Raw genomic sequence first — 18912 nt, 5'->3', positions numbered from 1 at the left:
TAGTGTCAGGACATGTGAGGAAAAGCAGGATTTAGACAGAGAAACTATAGCAAAGAATAGGTGATGCCTGAGTTATTTAGAGCATCCAGCAACAAACCCAGGAGATGCCCTGGCACAGATTCAGGGAAGATTAATATCAGTGGTGAACTATATGCAGTATAATAATTAGAGAAAAATAAAAAGAGCCTAAAACTTAAAAAGTAGGTAAAATATTTTAAAATGGGAAGAACTCGGATACATTTCAAAGATAAAATCAAATCAAAGATAAAAAGGAAATATGAAGGATACAAAGAAATATTCTTTGCTTCTGCATTATCTTGTTCAATGACTGTCAGGCATGAAATTCTCTCTTTTAATAATCCAAGCCCACATTCTCTGTTGTGGCTTAAATGCCTCCTCAGGAGCTATCTGTGGAATCAATCAGCTAATCAGTCAAAGATTTTCTGAGGCTTTGTAATTACTGGGAACTCTGCAGTGGTGGTTCTGTGCATGTATAAACAGTGAGCTCAACTGTCTGTTCTTACGTGTTTGTACTGAATGATCTTTGGATCCTGGCTGGTCCTCCAACCTAAGCCATTCTATGATTCTAACATAAATATTTACTAATATTTTAATAAGAAATCAGCTGGGGGGATGATGACACGACAACCCAGCAGTGGAGTTTTGGCTTTCCACAGTTATCTAGAGTAATTTCTTTGTGACTTGAATCCATAGCCCAGCTCTACATTTCAGTCTGTTAGAAAAATAGCCCAGCAGAACTGAGGAAGAGCCTCATAAAGGTTAAGAAAAAATATTATCAGTCTAATAGATCTAACCAGCAACAGACTGAAAATTAATTAGTTGCATTTGGTTTGCAAAGGGGAGGATGTAATAAATCACATGCATTTCCAAGCAGGGAAAAGAAAATGTTAAAATAAGTTAAAATGGGCTCCAAATTCAGATGTTAGCATTCCAATTTTCTTGGGACAAAAGAGAGAATTTGACCTGGACACTTAGCAACTTAATTCTGTGTGGAGAGAGGAAGTACTAGGAGTCAACAGAGTCGCTGTCAGATGTGCCAGCACCTTGAGTGCCAGGGCAGATCAGCAGTCATTAGTGGTACTTGCAATATTGACAACTGGGCTTGATATTTTTCCAGAACCTTCAGTTGCAGTGGGAGCCAGGTCATCTGGAATTAACACCAACAACACTAGCAACCTTATTTCACAAACTGGGATCTGGTCTAACCTCAAATAGTGTCAGGCAGAGAAATTAAATTGTATGGCATGCATTATACACAAAGTCAGACGGGGCATCTCTGCAGTTACTGTAATATTAGGTCAGGAACTGGAAGCACCACAGCTACATTTGCTTAAGAAGCAAGCCATTTTCCAGAAGGGTTTTGCTGTCTGAAAATGATTTTTGTCCTGCCACATATGTGTTGTTATCAGCAAAATGATAATGTGTGATAGGAATGACGACATCCTTCTCTTGCAGTATCCGATCCACAAAGCTGAAGCCTGTCTGTGGCTAATCTATGCAGAAGTCTGAGCATTTCAGAGGATGAGTACTTTAAAATGAAATGGCTCAGAAATGGAAGGTGGGAGACAGCTCTTAAGAGCTGTCTTCCAATATTGGAGTCACTTTGAGGTCAATCTGTTTGATTGTATGAACAGGAAGTGAGATCTGTGTATTTCTGGAACATATAGATACATTACAGATGCTGACCTTTAAGGTTCTGAAGAGATACGTGAACAGAGATCTCAGAAGAGGTTGAAAATAGTGTAGCACATGGTTATTGTTAGAGAGAGTCTGCAGCTGAAAGGCAGAGACTTACAGCTTGTGAATATAGATAATAAAAAGTTGTTCTTTGGCATGCCATAGCCCCCATGGCTTTTGTCTCTAGCTTCCTCATGAGCTAGTGTAGTTGATACTCATTTTCTCACCTACAAAAACTATGGTGGAATTAAGTTCCACAAATGTTTATAGGCCTCATAAAATAAAGGAAACAGAAAAACAGTGCAAAAATAGGTTGAAAACCCCAGCTGTTGGAGAGGAATAAGAAGTTTCTTTTGAAATTGTTTACTAAATGGAAGTGGTAACGGGCACACTGTACAAGAGATGCAGGGCAAAGTCTTCCCTTTCTCCATGGCAGAAAGTGTTCTGTGATTCAGTGTCATTCTAATCCTAGAAAATGATGACAAGTGAACTCAAGGCACAGCAGTGTTAGTGGTCCTGTAGCAAAAATATCTTGATAATATTCTTTAATATTTTGTTGCCAACTGCATTAAAGTGGCCACTTTTAAGCAGAGAAGAATGCAAGGAGAAATGATGTCTATAAGACCACACGTCCACTATCAGTCTCTGGCATAAGGCAGGCAAGTTCTGATGCAAACCCGTTTGGGATTTAAGTACATAATTGTTTTTCATCTGGAATAGGAGGGCTCTGCTCTGTACAAACGTGCAGCCTGTGGATTTCCATGAAACCGTTGAAAGTAATGGTCACCACCTGACTGTATCTGCTGAGAAAAATGCAAATGTCTTTGTTTGCATAAGCATCCAGGATTGGAGAGCTCTTCCATTGTGCCATTTTTTGGTTTTGTTCAGCCCATGAGGTTTCAGGAATTTGCAAGATCTGAACTCCAGCTGTACTCTTCCAGCATTATCATGAGAGTGTCCACATCTGGACTCCAGACACTCTTTACATGTGCTTCTTCTTTCAAGAGGATGTTTCCTCTCTGTGCAATGCTGTTCACTGCCTAATTGCAGAAAACTTATTAACCATATGGAATAAAGCAATAACTTCAGTTCTCAGACAAGTTTACTTTGTTGATATGAAGCACAGAAATATTGTGATTATCAAAATGCATTTTACAAAGTCAACATTGAATTCTTCTTCAGATCATTGAGTTTAGGATCAAAGCATGGTCCTGTTTCCTGATGTACAAGCAGTAAAAATCATAAAGCATCTTTGGATCTTTTTTGCACTCCTAAAATAGGAATTTACCAAAGTTTTTCACCTCCCTGTTGTCTTGAATATGGGGGTTGCTCATCCACTTGTGAATGTGACTGCACCAGTTCAAATGTTATCTTGTACCATAGCTGTAGCCATAGAGCTCTTAATGGTAAGCAAATCATAAAGGCAGAAATTTAAAGGTATTATTTGATTGTAGCAAACAGTATTATCGTCTTCCAACAATAACAAAAAAATCCACACATGCAAAAAAAATAACCAAACAAAACAAACCCCCAAACCAAAACCAAAATTGTGAAAAAGTCCTTCAAAGCTAAATTTTGGAGATGTGTAAATTTATTTGATTTGTGACAGTGTGGTCTGTGTCCTCTAACAGTATTTCATATTACACTACTTTTCTTCAGCTTCTTGCTGAACAAGTAGGAAAATCTAATTTTTTAAATTCTTTTCTTTCTCAACTGAATTATTTCTGCAAAGAATTCTCTTCCTGTATATGTACTTCAAGCAAAATTGAGAGGATAAACTGAATACATTTTGCTGAAGAGAATGTCTGAAAAGGTGCTGTAACTCTTAGGTAGAAGTTTTAATGTACAGGCAGAAGAGATTATTGACTATCTTCACATAGTCCATGTTGGTACATGTAATTGCATCTATTGATTTTTAAGATTAATTCTTCTGGATTTTTTTAGGGCTCGAGAGCCCTCGGCCGCCGTGGGAAAATAAAGGAACTTTCTATATCAGAGTGCAAAAACATTGGTGATACTGGGATTCAGGTAAGGCTTCACCTCTCTGCTTAGGGTTTCCTGTAAGCCTCTCTATTTCTTTATATCATCATCATCGTTCATTTTCCATGGCACCATTCTGCACTCTCACTCTTACAGATGCTTCTCCCTTTTCGTTTCTCTCTAAGGGGATGATCAGAGCTGTGATACAATCTCCATAAAAGGAACAGATAAGTAAGCAAGGAGCCTGCAGTCTGTAAAGGGAATACAACTGAGATCTGTTCAATTGCAGGTGGCATGAACACTTGAATAGGGGTTTACTTTTTGCTGCTTACTGCCAGGATAAATTCAAGATAAAGAAAAGGAGGTTATTGTTTCCAAAATGTATAATTCAACTGTGGAATGCCCTATCCTTAGCCCAGGTTGCTTAAAGTGTACCTAAATCCTTTGAAGATTTGACAAGTTCAGGATGATTGCGTAGATTTGCTGCTTTGTGTTTAAGAACAATGAAAGAAATAATCTGGTTGGTAATTTACAGCAGAAAAAAGAATGGTTTGTCTTGTTAGGAAGGGTTGAGGACTTGTACCCAAACAACAGCACTTCTCTCAAACAACAGAGAGTTGTTCCTAACCATATGTAACAGAAACACCTAGCGTCATAGGTTTTAATTATATCAATTCCATGCCCATAAACAGTTGCAGATCACAACGCTGCAGGTACAGGCAATGCCAACACATGATCCCAGCCTTCAGCTTCTACATTTTTTCTGTTATAAAGCTCCAACAACCATCATTTTATAGCCATATATTGTAAGGATGAGTCAGGGATGCATCTGGATTGAATCTAGTTATCCAACACACTTAGCAGGCCATTAGGACTTGCTGCTTTAGGAGTAATTCTGACTCACCTTTCATGAATGTTCTATGTAAAGTTCTATGTTTGAACCCAAAACAACCACCAAGTGCACCTTGTGTACCTCATGTAGCACCAGTGCATTTGAAGGAGAATATTCACTTCTGCTTGATGCTATGATTATGGCTCCGAAGCTGTTTCAGTTGTCTCACTACACAGAGTAATGTCAAAAAAAGACCGTAAAAAAGAAGTGTTTGTGATTTCCTTGTCTGCCTATGAATTTGAACTTTTTGAGGAGAAAGCCTCAGCAGGGAGTACCTACAGGAGTTACAGAAGCCATATTGGCATGGTGGGATTAAAAAGAAGAGGTGTAAAGTAACTCAAAGTGGCAAGTCCTTTTTTGTAATGTGAATCTAAACATGAGTTTATGGCTTTGGGCAAGCTGATCTAGTAGAGGATGTCCCTGCTCACTGCAGGGGGTTTGACTAGATGACCTTTGGAGGTCCCGTCCAACCCAAACTGTTCTATGATTTTATGGAAGAAAGAGAGTAACCCCATTGTATGCTGCTTGACTTGGTTATCCTTTGATTATATACACAATACTTAAAATATGTGAAAAGATAAATTGCTAGAAAGTTATGAAATAACTAATTTGAAATAATTATAAATAACTAACCAATATAACCCAAATAATATAGACATAACTAACCTTGACTGTACAGTCTTAATTCTGTTACTTGTTCCCTGCCCTTGTAACAGTGTGAAAACATGTGTGTGATCACATCTTTTATGAGTAGGATCTTTGCTCATTTGTAACTCAAGTGATGCTCTCTTAATGGTAGCAATTTAGTATTCCATATTTTGCATTTTCATTGATGCTTGCGTCCTCAGACCTTACTTACACAGAATTAAAACTGTGCAAATAAGTTAGAAAATTATTTCCTTCATATGGTATTTGACTCTTTGGAGTGTCTAAATGTTTTTCTAATGTTACGTATTTTCACAACCTTTTCTGTGATTTTCTTTACAGACACAGAACCAGGAATACAGAGATGAAGAGAGCAAACAAAGCTCCATTCCCTTTGATTGCAAATATAATTTTAGTGTTATCTGTAAAATAATGTAGAGTTAAAGTTAAGAGAAAACTCAGAACCTAACTTTGCAGGGTATTTTAAATTTGTATGTAGACAAATGATGCCAGTAAAAACAAGATAAACATATCTCACAGGCAGTGAGATCCTGGCGTCAGCTTGTACTACATACCCCAGCTGAGAATGTAGTGATGAAGTCATCACAGCTGAGGCTGAATCCTGGAGAGAGTGTGGTTTTTCTTAAACACGAATAAAACCCATCCAGTGTCTGGGTTTAGAGTATTTCAGTATTTCAGGTGACAAGCAGCCTGTAGTGTAATGTTTCCTTTCTTCCAGTCACCAGGGACTTCACCTGACTGCCATGACTTTTCAAATATCATGGGGAGTGGCTTGGCAACTACATCAGCTAGTTCCTTCAGGACTCTGGGATATATTTCATCAGGTCCCATGGACTTGTGTATCTTCGGGTTCCTCAGATGTTCACACACCCTGTCTTCACTTACAGTGGGAGGGACTTTGTCTCCCTGGTCTCCAACTTGTGGGCTATCAACATGAGAGCTAGGAGGAGGGGGGTTGCCAGTGAAGACTGAGGCAAAAAAGTTGTTGAAAATCTCAGCCTTTTCCTTGTCTGTTGATACAAATTCCCCACTGTTGCTCATCAGGGGGGGTTTCACTTTCTTTAACCTTCCTTTTCCTTCTACCTGTAGAAGTCTTTCTTGGTTTTCTTTACATCCCTTGCCAAGTTCAGTTCCAGCTGCACCTTGACCTTCCTGACTTCATCCCTACACAACCAGGCAACGTCCCTATACTCTTCCCAGGATGCCTGTTACTTCTTCCATTTCCTGTGTAGTCCCAACTTGCCCTTTAGTTTGACCAGCAGGTCATGGCTCAACCATGGTGGAACACTGCTATGTCTCTTGCTGCCCTCAGCTGACAGATGAAGCTGTGAGATCAATGGCATTTCATGCCACAGACTGACAGCTGTCAGCATAGCAGGTTGCCCAAAGGTACGTATGAATAATGGGGCACTGGGACCACAAACCTGGCCTGCTGGTATCTGGAGGTAGTGGGGTTCAGGATGGGGTGGATGGAAATTGGGAGAGGTTCTGATGTTCAGAACTTGTGGGACAGTATCCTGGGAAGGGAGATGGGGACAAAGCATTAACGAATGTTAGGATGGCTCCTGCTTTGGGAGTGAACTGATCATATTTTGTAGCTCCTGCAAATGGGAAAAAGAAGTGGACTCGGTGACCCTGCAATCTCCTTCCAATGCTTTGTTCCTAGATGGTATCTTTCCTTTAAATGGTTATGAAGCCAAGCTGTTAACTGCAAATACCCCACTATTTTCAGAAAAGAACACCAAGGCTCTTCCAAAGAAACCTCCATACAAGTTTACAAGTCTTTGTTTAACTTGAATCCATAAAACGAGATGGGTACACCTGTGCATGTTAAAGCTAATGGCTCTTTCAAATCATTTGGCAATCTCTAGTGTAAAGTGAGAGAATTCAACTGCTGCATAAGGAAATATTTTCTACTCAGAGACTGTTTAAGAATTGTCAGGAGATTAAAGTAAAAATGAACCTGTTCTAAAGGATGTATGTTGACAGTCATATCCTGCAACATCAGCTATATTCTATAAGAAAATAATTGAAAACAAAAAATCATAGCAAAAGAACATGGGAAAAAATCAATACAGAAATACATGTGCATTAAGAGTGTTTTGGTATGTCTTCTGCAGATTAAAGTCACTTTAGTTATATCTACTGGTGCAGACAGGCTGTCTTTGAACAAACTGCGTTAGCTCCAGTGAACATACAGAGAGCCTCCCTGTCACATTTCTCTGTACCTACAACATCAACGAGTTGCTTTGCCAGTGCTGATACTGCACAATAGGCAGCAGTACAGTTCTGATCATGATTCAAAAGTAATTCTTATTTCACAGGAAAAAAATGAAGTTGCTGTGGGAAACATTCTACACAACAAGAACTGAAAATAAATCTCTTGTTAAGTGATTCAGCTATTTAAATAGCAGAGTTCTGAAGACATGGTTCTATGGACAGAGAATTCTGTAATTCACAGGATCTCAGTCCTCTAAAGGGAACAGGGCTGGGTATGTGATTAATGTAGTTTCTCTTAAATGCATCAGATGCTGATTACTGGCTTCAGAGTCAGAAATGTTTTTTTATTTCAATAGGAATGTTCATCTATTAATCTAGTAATGTATTGCAGATCTTGACATTGAGCATGTAGCTCAATTTGGAATAAGCAAAGGGCAGAATTAGCTCTGTATCCCAGGAGTACTGTGTCACAAACTAGTGTGACCATTTTCTGTTCCGTAACACAAGGTCCCAGCTTAACCTTGCATCTGTGTCCCTGCTAGACCCTCATGAGATTGGCTGTTTAACGCAAGCGAAAGTCTCATGGCTCTTTCCACCATCCCACTCCTGATTTCAATCAAGCATCTTTAAAAGGTCTTTAGTATGTCCTCTTGATTTTTGCATAATGTATTCTTGCTCTTCTTGCTGAGGTCAGTGGAGCAATTAAGTAGCTTGAGTGGCTGCTTGTGTTCCTTGCAGACTTTATGTCTCACATTTCTCTCAAATGCAACTTCCAACATTAATGGCAATGAATTTCAGTTTAGAAAAATAGAACTGGGAGGTGAAATTTAAGCAGCTCTGCTCCAGAGCTACACCTTAAGAAGGTCTTGGTTTGAGACACTAATCTGTAACAGAACTGAGATGCAAAACTGATAAACTTAAGTGCAGCCTAATAGTTAAGCAAGAGCAATGCAACAGCAGGTAAGGCTAAAGGCTCATATCTGCTGCATGCAAAATGATGAGGCTGGGAAAGTGAAACTGTTCTGATTAAGTGAAAAAAGAATCCTAAAATACTTTAGACTGTGCTGGACTCACAGTAATACCTAATATGGTCCTGATGGTTTAGCAGCAGCTCCTGCAAAGCCTCTTGCAGAGGTTCAGATTTCTGCTATGCTAGACTTTACTTTCACAAAATACTGTACAATACAGCTTTCCCACAAATCAGACACTGAAATCATGCTCTATGTTGTTTTGGTTTCTTATTTTCAGCTGTTCAATAATCTTCCAACTTCTGCATCTCTTGTTGCTTCATTTACAGATGACCGATAGCTGTATCCAGTATTTGGATGCAGCCTGCCATTATCTACACTTCTTGGATGTTTCAGGTTGCATTTATCTTACTGAGAAAGCACTGAAATGTCTTTGGAAAGGTTGTAAGAGACTCCAGACTCTCAAGATGCTGTATCTCAGAAATATTACCACGTAAGACGATATTTCATTATGTTAATTCTTTTTTTTTTAATTTTTTATTAAATTGTTATCACGGTGCCTGGTATCTGGCTTGAACCATCTTGCTCTTTTATCTCATGTCATCTGCTTTCCATAAGTTTGCAGATGACACCAAACTGGGCAGGAGTGTTGATCTGCTCAAAGGTAGGAAGGCTCTGCAGAGGGACATGACCAGGCTGGATCCATGGGCCAAGGACAGTTGTATGAGGTTTAACAAGGCCAAGTGCTGGGTCCTGCACTTGGGTCACAACAACCATATGCAGCATTACAGGTTTGGGGCAGAAAAGGACCTGGGGGCGCTGGTTGACAGCTGGGTGAACATGAGCCAGCAGTGTGCCCAGCATCCTGGCCTGCATCAGCAATGTGGCTAACAGGAGCAAGGAAGTGATTGTCCTCCTGTACTTGGCACTGGTGAGGCCACACCTTGAATACTGTCTTCAGTTTTGGGGCCCTCACTCCAAGAAGGGCATTGAGGTGCTGGAGCATGTTGAGAGAAGGGCAAGGAAGCTGGTGGAGGGTCTGGAGAACAGGTCTGGTGAGAAGCAGCTGAGGGATCTGGGGTTCTTTAGTCTGGAGAGCAGGAGGCTGACTTGCTCTCTACGATTACTTGAAAACAGGTTGCAGTGAGGTGGGGGTTGGTCTCTTCTCCCTAGTTTCAGGTGATAGAATGAGGAAATGGCCTGAAATTGTGCCAGGGGAGGTTTAGGTTGAGATTAGGAAAAATTTCTTTGCTGCAAGAGTAGTCAGGCACTGGAACAGGCTGCCCAGGGATGTGGTGGAGTTCCCATCCCCGGAAGTGTTCAAGAAATATGTAGACATGACATCTGGGGACATGGTTTAATGGCCGTGGTGGTGTTGGGTTGATGGTTGGACTCAATGATCTTAGAGGGCTTTTCAACCCAAACAACTCTATGATTCTATGTTCACAATTGCTGCATTAGGATCCTTGTGGCCCGATGTGGCTCTCTACATATTCTAATGACACCCAGAAATGAAGAGGAATAGGGACCCCATCTCTCTTTATGGCAAGGAAGTTCCTGCAGGCACAGGATATCACCTCAAGGGGACATGGGAACATGTGGGAAAACCCCAGACTGGGCCTAATGCTGCCAGCCATTGCACAATGTACTCAAGCTCCCTCTGAAGCCTTGTGGGAGCCTGTTTGCCAGTGACTGACTGTCAGGATATGGTAGAACTAGATGTGGGTCTGTGCTCAAAATCCAGTATGGTTACAGCCAATGAGTCAAGGCATCATAAGCTCAGTTTCATCAGGTGGAACACTCTTGTGTGTCTACATCTGGAAAAAGCAAGGTTATATACCACAAAGTAACACAGCTTCACCACTGGTGTCAGTGAACCGAGTCTCCTGATTGCACATAAAAGTAAAAGCCTGTCAGTTTTGGTTAGGTTTAGAATAACAGAATTGCAGAACATCTCAAGCTGGAAGGGACCCACAGGGATCATCTAATTCAACTCCCTGCTCCTCGCAGGACTTCCTAAAATTAAACCATACAAGTAGGAGCATCATCCAGAATGCACTGTCCTTGAACTCTGACAGGGTGGGGCTGTGACCAGTTCCCTGGGGACCGTGTTCCAGTGACCAGTGACCCTCTCAGTTAGGAACCTTTTCCTAATGGCAAATACAGCTTCAGTCCATTTTTTCTTGTCCTATTGCTGGTCACCAGAGAGATGAGAGCAACACCTTCCCCACCCCTGTCATCCCTCTCAGGCTCTGCTTTTGTCCAGCCAAAGGCTGCCATCCCTCTCAGGCTCTGCTTCCATCCCGCCAAAGGCTGCCATCCCTTCCAGGCTCTGCTTCCATCCAGCCAAAGGCTGCCATCCCTCTCAGGCTCTGCTTCCATCCAGCCAAAGGCTGCCATCCCTCTCTGGCTCTGCTTCCATCCAGCCAAAGGCTGCCATCCCTCTCAGGCTCTGCTTCCATCCCGCCAAAGGCTGCCATCCCTTCCAGGCTCTGCTTCCATCCAGCCAAAGGCTGCCATCCCTCTCAGGCTCTGCTTCCATCCAGCCAAAGGCTGCCATCCCTCTCAGGCTCTGCTTCCATCCAGCCAAAGGCTGCCATCCCTCTCAGGCTCTGCTTCCATCCAGCCAAAGGCTGCCATCCCTCTCAGGCTCTGGTTGCTTTTACATCTTCCTGTAGCAGTGAGATGCAGTAGAAACAGAATTTTGTGCAAATTCTAAGTAATATTGGGTAAGCCCTCATCAAAGGCCTGACTTGGCCTCTCAGAAACCATTTGCATTATTGCAGCCTTTGCAGGATGACCCAGGATTATGCCTCTGCCTCAGAGTCCCATATTGCTATGGGTTCTCCAAATGCCTTGATTAAACTTCTGACTCAGCCAAGGAATTTCCCAACCAGTTATTCTTACTGCAAAGAAATCCCTGGAGATGTACAGATCTTTGCAAAACAAAAAGCAACCATGAGACACACATCTCCACCCAAGGTTATCTTTGCCCTTTTTGTGGTTTTTAGAACTAGGGAAATGTTGTTGCTTTTACTTTCTTGAACCCTGAGTAGCTGATTTTCTAGTATGAGCTGATGGACAGTTCTTTTCTTTGCCAGCCTGAGTCTCTACTTCTCAGCACCCTATATTCAATGATTGGAAACTCCTATTCTGCCATCTGAGTCTGGGACAAAAACTATCAGTTGGATTGATGAGGTAGAAAAATTCAGCACTGAATTAGATGGAATGGTGTTCAGAAAACACAGGAGAATCACACCTATGCTCAGATACATTCCACGTGCTGCATGTGGCACACTTCAGAGAATTTTTTTAATTGGAATTCAAGGCCAGTAATGCAAAGATAAAAAAAATCTTCCACCATGAAGAGCACAATAAAATATCAGTGATTCCACAGTCAGTCATCAGTGACATCTAAAGCAGTGACAGCACTGTCACTACTATCTCACAATGGTTTTACAGAATTGTGTCTTTCATTCACAACCTCTGTGTGTGAAAAGCAACAGATTGTCAGAAAAATGAACAGGGCCCCATTCTCTGTTTCCAGACTATTAAAATCTTACTCAGATTCTTCAGTTTTCACAGGATTTAGAAGAAGCTGTTTTCAGGTGTGATTTATGTTCTGCAGGTGTGAAACTTACATTGCAGAGACATTTAATTCCCTATTTAAGGAGATTGGATAATGTAAAAATCAGATTAATCTGGAGAACTAAACATGCTGGTGGCTTGGGTTCTAAATAAGTAATAGAAGAGAGACAGTTTAAAGTTGCCCTACAGAATATCTAGTCACATCCTGCTAAAGGAATTCCCCAGTATATATTGTGAGGCACTAACCAGTCCTAGCAGCCATCTCTCAGCAGGCTCAGCTTTACAAACACAGAGGCATCTCCTGTATTGTGTCACATTCTTCTTCAAAGTCTTTTGTTTTGTTTTTTTTTTTTTTACTGTTTTGTTAGGTTAAAATAGAAAACATCTGGAGCTACCAAGCTCTTCACAGTCCAGTCCAATGCAGCTCCACAGGGAGCAGCTCAGAGCACATAAACTGTCCACTCTTTCCAGTATCAGAGAACATTCAAGGTGATGTTTGCCAACACACCAGTCTGGTGCCAGGTTTGTTCAATGTCAGAAGACCTATGACCTGATATCCTGCTGCCTGTTTCTGCAGCCAGAGGCTAATGAACTCTCAGTTAATCCTGTTTCTTGATGCCATAAAGGACCATGGATACTCTACCTGTGGGAGTACACTGGTAAAATTAATTTCTTCTAGTAGAGAGAAAGCAAGCTAACGAACCAGTGTAACAAGGGTGCTTCTAAGTCACCTGGGACTAATCCCACAAGAGAGAACTGAGAGCTTCAGAGAAACTCTTCTCTGCCCTGTAAAACATTCTCCTTATTCTTCCAAACACAAATACCATTTAGAGTCAGCAGCAGTGCTGAGAAGTTGTGGCTGTCTAGTAATATTTCTGGTGCAAAATGAGAAAGGAAATGTGCCCTTGCCTTGAGTAGCCCTTGGCAGCCAGTCTTGTGCTCCCACCAAACAGCATCTCATCTGTAACCCTTTGCTCCCATCAAAAGCTGTTCTCTAAGAGCATTTAAATGCTACCTTCCTTCTTGTCTGCACTACTATGAAATCAGTTACATTTATTTTAAACTTGTTGGCTATGTTAGCAAGGGACCCATCAACAAATATTGGTTCAGTTTTTTGCCTTTGAAACAAGAAATGCCATTGGGTCTTAATAGCTACAATGCATTTGACAAGTTGAGAGTGTTCTGCTTTGTCTGGGGGGGTTGTTGCTGTTTTCTGATGGTTGCTGTTGGTTAGAAAGTGTTTTCTTGCAAAAGCAGAATTTTTTAGTTATTACCCAAATATTCAGGTCTCAAAGCAGGGAGGATCTGGGAGTCCAACACAGAGGTAATTGGAAATGAAGGCAGTCTGTGCATGATTTGGTAAAGGACTAAGAATTATTGCTCCTAGGTTCTCCTGAAGAAGAAACAAGCATACCGTTTAACTGTATCCTCACTGCCAGGGAAGCACACTTGAGAAGTGACATGAAGGCTCCAGGAGTGCTGTTTCAGCCTCCTGTGCACTTGAACCAGCTGCTGTCAAATGATACAACTATTGTAGCTGACTGACCCCAGAATACTTCAGATTTTATGTAGTCTTATCACTTTTCGTAACCTGGAGCATGCTGCTGGATGCTTTCTGCTTCTCCCATTAGCTGCCTGCCTCCACTTGCCTCTTCAGCTTCCTTTCTCCTGTGTTTGCACTACAACCAGGTCCCTCATGTTTAAAGTTTTATTTTCTGTTACTTTTTGCTCTTGACTGTTTTTTGTAAAGTCTTTTTCAAGATCTCTGCTTTTTATTATGATGGATGTAGTCATCAGGCTTCAGCCTAAAATGCAGAACGGTACTGATGTAAAACTGTAATTCCTAGCTCCTCCCGCTTAGCAAAAGGGATTGATACTCTGGGTAAGGATTTGGTTATATAGTGCAGTGCTTCTCAAGCTATGGCACGTGCTTGGGCTATGACTTGGGCCAAGATGCTTGCTTTGCCAAAGAGCACGGTAATTCTGTGCTGAAATGCCTTTATTCATCAGTGTGTTCACTTAAGACATCATGTAAATAAGCAAGTAGAGCCTATGAGAGTGCAGTATAGCTTAAAGAAATAATCTGTTTTGCCATGTGCTGATCATTAATGAATGGCTCTTTCTGGCAGACTGATCAGCTGTAGCTCCAAGCGAGGGACAGCGTAAGTTTCTAAAAAAGTAGTAAAAGCTCTCCTTACACAGGCTTTAGCCAGCCACCATACATTGCACTTTCCATGAAAAACAGGAATTTGGACTTGCATGAGTTGATTTTTATTTTATAGCTCAGAGCTTATAGTGCATATAAACTGTGCACACATTCCTCAGTGCCCGGGCCTCCCCAGCACAAAAACAGCCACAGCTTTGTGTTGCTGTGGGTCACACAATGTGCCACTGTCAGAGCTTAGCAAACAACCCTGCAGCAGCTGGAAAAGAGCTCTCCTTGCTTCATAAATCTTGTCCATTTTGCACCCCTTCCCCTGTCCCCATTCCTGCTGTGGCAGGAAGTATGGCAGCTGTGTGTGTCTGCCTCTTTAGGCATCAGCTAGTGTCTGCACTTTGGGGACAAAACAAACCCAGACTGTAGGAGCATTCCTAGCAGATAACAGCCAGCTTGAATGTGAGTCTTTGTTACTGTCTAGGTGCCAGGTTCTCTGTTCTATTACAGAGCTCAGGCAATCGGCCAGCAGGGAGCAAGGCTGCCTTGCTGTGCTGTGACACCCCAAACTCCTGCAGTGGACAGGAGACAGAGAGCTGACTCTTTTCCAGCCAGCACAAATAGTCTCAGCCCAGGGGCTGGCTGGAGCACAGGAACCAGCCATGGGGAGGCTGGGGGAGGAGGGTGCTCTGTGCAGCCTGGAGTAGGCCAACAGCCAAGGTGCAAAAGTGATGGAAGGAGACATTCAAAAGACTGGAAGTGGTGGGTTGAGCTTCTTCAGCTCAGGAAAGGAATGAAAGCTCTGGATTGGTAGTGCTTGGGAAGAGGGAAGAGGAGAACATTGCTCTTTGGCTTCTTTTTAGGGTGTCTCACTGAGCAAGTCTGCTTTTCCCCTATTTCTGTGTAACTTGGCTCTGGTCCATGGGTTTTGTATTCTAACAGCACAAAGCAGATGAGGGCTACCACAGCCATTAAAGGAGTGGAGGAGGTGACATATAAAGGAAGGCTGAGACAATTGCTTTGCTCAGACTCAAGAATAGAAAGCTCAGGCTAGGAGAGGCCTTACTGCTGTGTCTAACTCTTCGTCGGAAGAGGAAAACATAGCCAGGCTGTTCCCAGAGGTGCTCTGATAGGAGAAGTAGCATATGTAAAATTCTGATCAAATACAAGGAGACTATTTTTCAATCAGGAACCTGGTCAAACCCTTTAACAGGATCCCAGAGGCAGTGTGCAATCTTTATCCCTGGAGATAGTCAGAACTCAGCTGGCAAAGCCATGACTCATCTGGCCCAGTTGGATCCATTTAGAGCAAGAGCAGGATTAAACAATCCCCAGAGGTCCCTTCCAGCCTAAGTAATTCCATGACTCAATGAGCTAAGCCATAATCTTCTTTTTTAGTTTCTACAACATCTGTTATAATATTGATAGCTTCTAGTTTGACTAGGAGCTTTTGCTCATTAAACAATTTTTAGTGTTCTTTGCAGAAATAGCCTCTGTACAGTTTTTTTTTTTTAACTTTTGTATTTATTTATTTTTTTTACCTCTTGTTGCAGAGAAGCTGTCTTGAAATACACAGCTAAGCTGGAGAGACAAGAACATAACAATGCTGACCCTCCTTCCTGGCTTGGGTATGACTGCAATGGTAGCATGCTCCCCTTCACCAAAACACACAGAGCAGAGCTTGTATAAACAAATCCTTCAAATTGAAAGATGAAGAAATTGCACACCTTCTCCTACAGAGTTTTTCACTAGGGCATGAGGGGCACACTGTATTATTTTCTTTAAAACTAATCACACACTAATAAGAGGTGGTTTGCCACATTACTGAGGAAGCACTCTCGCAGTTGTGGGTTGCCTTCAAGCAAGACAGCTGCACTGGAACCACGCTGCTGACTTTCAGGTGCTTTCCTCTTCCAGTATCAGCAAGTTTGTGTAGGCCCAGGCAGAGTAAGCAATCAATAAATCTGAGTGTTTTAGGGTCTGGGTTACCATGAAGATCCTCTCCACAAACACACACTCTGCCTTCTCACAGCGCCTCACACTTGACACAGCTGGTACTCATCAAGTAGTATTCTTGAGCAATGAAGAACAGTGAAGAGGTAGCTACCACCCCTCCCTTCATACAACTACATGTGCCCCTTCCAGCACGGTGCTGTACTTGTCAATAGCCACTCAAGCACCCAGAGTCCTAATGCTCAGGAAAGCCTTTCAGGCTGAGTTCAGCTCTAAGTGAGCTGCTGTTTGCAGCTGCAGGTCTGAGCTGAGGGCTGGCTGGCAGCCGACAGGCAGAAGAATTAAATAAAAAGGAGCAGAGATGAGGAAAGTGATAAAGGATAAATTTCTCCAGTTACACAAACATGTTTTCCCATCAAATGGACAAGAAAAAAAAAAAAAGAGCACAGATGGGATTTGTCAGTTACTGACAACTCATCTTCCTTTTCTAGAGCAAACTGGAGTTTCACCTCATCGTAGCAGAACAAGACATTGCTCAAATGCCTCTAGGGATGCTCCCAAAGATTTATCTTTCTTCAGCTCATTCTTGACCTTTACACTAAAGCTCTAGCTGCTATCAACATTTATTAGCTTGGAAAGAATAAAATCAGAGTGGCTTTAATAGTAGGACAGTTGCTTTGATGGCATTAAGTTCTTTAAGCAGGTAACATCACTCCAAGTGTTTAATTGCAGCTACTTTAAGTGTATGAATGCCTTAGCTTTTGCTTTCTTCTGAACATGGAAGAAAGAACCTGTTTGCTTATTGTGTTATCCCTTAAAATGCTGCTGCAGCAGGTCCCAAAAAGCACAACCTTAACTCACAGGAGCTGCCAGACTTTGCCTTGCAGGTGAATAATAGAACCATCAAGGGGCCTTTGTGACGTATCAACTGCACAAAGTAGCGTGGATTCAGAGGTGCTCCTTCCACTCTGTCTGCAGCAATGCACAGAAATGTTTAGATTGCTGAAAAATGTTTGAAGCTAACATCAGTATACATTTATTAATTCTGCATCTTTTAAAAGTATAATAATAATTCCAAACAAAAGGAATATTAGATTGCTTTAAGAACTAATGTCACTACTGATTTATATATTAGTAGTTATATTAAAAATACAACTAGTTTGCCACACACAACAGTGCTTACCTCAAACAAGCAAACAGTGCACACAACAGGAAGCTGAGCATGGAGCTTTAGACCACCAGCCAATTACACTAAAAACGCTGCCCTTGTCTACTGAAGTCCATTAGCCAAGGCCAGCTATACCTCTTGGGGTATTCTATGGGAAAGGAGAAGTTAATTTCATAATGCACCATTATGATCTAAAGTACACAGACAAAACCTGAGCTGACTCTCTGAACTCTTCTTTGCCACTCCCCATCCACTCAGCTGTCAGGAATTCCTGCATTTCAGCTTTAGAACACAAATGTCACTATTTCTTTCATAAGGTACCACAGAGAAGTATGGAAGGGCTTTTAAAAATTCCATTTACTGTGTTTGTATTGTGGTAACACGAACTTCTCCACAAGAGTCCTTTGTGCCCTTGTGCAGGCCATACCTGCTTCCCTCACCTCCTCTACCTTCCTGCCTTGAAGAGCTTGCGGTGCTGCCATACAAGGCTGACAGCAAGCCCCTGGAAATGGGAACAATCAAACAGATTACTGTTCACATTTATTAGGCCACTGCTGCCATTCTTTGGCAGCTTTCCTTTAGGGGAATGAACAGTGGTAAATAGCTAAACTTCTTATTTCCATCCACGAACAAGTGGTTGTGGATGACATAGACCAAGTTCAGTCATTTCATGTAAGTAGCTTTACACATACAGTACCCACGGCAGAAACTGCTTAGGGATCAGACACTGAATAAGAAGACCAAAGACCTACAGTTCTGAAAGTGATTTTATCCTATCCATGATACCAATCATCTAGATTAAGAAAATGATCTGCATTTTGCATGAACCAGCAGAATTCCCACAGTACTGAGACATTTAATTCAAAGGTACAAAATGGCTTGCAGAGCGCTCATCTTGGAAGTGAATGTTCATATTGCAAATAGATGTTGAAAATGCTTTTTATTTTTAAAGGTTTGAAAGTTTCCAGCTCTTAAACTGCTGTGGTCAGTGGGTCAGGTCACACCAATTCTGCATATCTAAGATCTTGCTGTTCCTAAAAGGCACTAAAGTTAAAACAAACCTGGTAAGCACCAGCCTCTGCCAGGGGCAAATCCTGGCTTCAGACACCCTCATGAATCTTTTCTCCCTTCTATTAAGCAAATACATCAGCTCAAGAACTCTTCAGCTTGACAGACTGGATCCAGCTTTGGCTTTTAAGACATACTTTGCCATTTTGTGTGTCAGCCTTAATCCATTTGTCTGTTCCACTCCTTTGGTTCATGTGACCTAGAAAAGAGAGTTGAGTTCAGTTCAGTTTGACACACAGCAAACACATCTTCGCATTGCCATTTTTTCCAGCCCCCTGGGAATATTCCTAAGACTTATTTGGGAAAATTGAAACATTTCTAATAGAGGTTTTTGACATTTAATTCTTTCTCATTGTGGTCTCTTTACCATGGCTGCAGGGGAATCTCTGTTCCAATGCCCGGAACACCTCCTCTCCCTCCTTCATCTTGGTGCCCTTGGTGCCTTGGAGTTGTTTCTCTCAAAGCCTCACTCCTTTCCCTGGCTGAAGATTCCCCTCCCTCACCTTCTTAAATACATTATCCCAGAAATGCTGACACTGTCGCTGGTGGGCTCGGC

At 41.8% G+C, this 18912-nt stretch overlaps 2 protein-coding genes across 2 annotated transcripts in view; one reads left to right on the top strand and one right to left on the bottom strand.

Annotated features, from left to right (window-relative positions):
• Positions 1-15856, top strand: part of FBXL13 (F-box and leucine rich repeat protein 13) — a 63471-nt gene extending 47615 nt beyond the window's left edge. The window contains 6 exon segments of the mRNA XM_054399779.1: positions 3643-3726; positions 5558-5639; positions 6499-6579; positions 6582-6625; positions 8754-8917; positions 15721-15856. Coding sequence (XP_054255754.1) covers positions 3643-3726; positions 5558-5639; positions 6499-6579; positions 6582-6625; positions 8754-8917; positions 15721-15856 — 591 coding nt within the window.
• A 2447-nt stretch (positions 15857-18303) lies between these two features.
• Positions 18304-18912, bottom strand: part of FAM185A (family with sequence similarity 185 member A) — a 28809-nt gene continuing 28200 nt past the window's right edge. The window contains exon 8 of the mRNA XM_054399793.1: positions 18304-18555. Coding sequence (XP_054255768.1) covers positions 18440-18555 — 116 coding nt within the window. The 3' untranslated portion in view covers positions 18304-18439. The remainder of the gene's footprint in view (positions 18556-18912) is intronic.

The sequence above is a fragment of the Indicator indicator genome, chromosome 3, assembly GCF_027791375.1.
Source record: "Indicator indicator isolate 239-I01 chromosome 3, UM_Iind_1.1, whole genome shotgun sequence".
NCBI classification, from domain to species: Eukaryota; Metazoa; Chordata; class Aves; order Piciformes; family Indicatoridae; genus Indicator; species Indicator indicator.
Note: the sequence above shows the minus strand (reverse complement) of the source record. Positions and strands in the feature narration are given on the sequence as shown.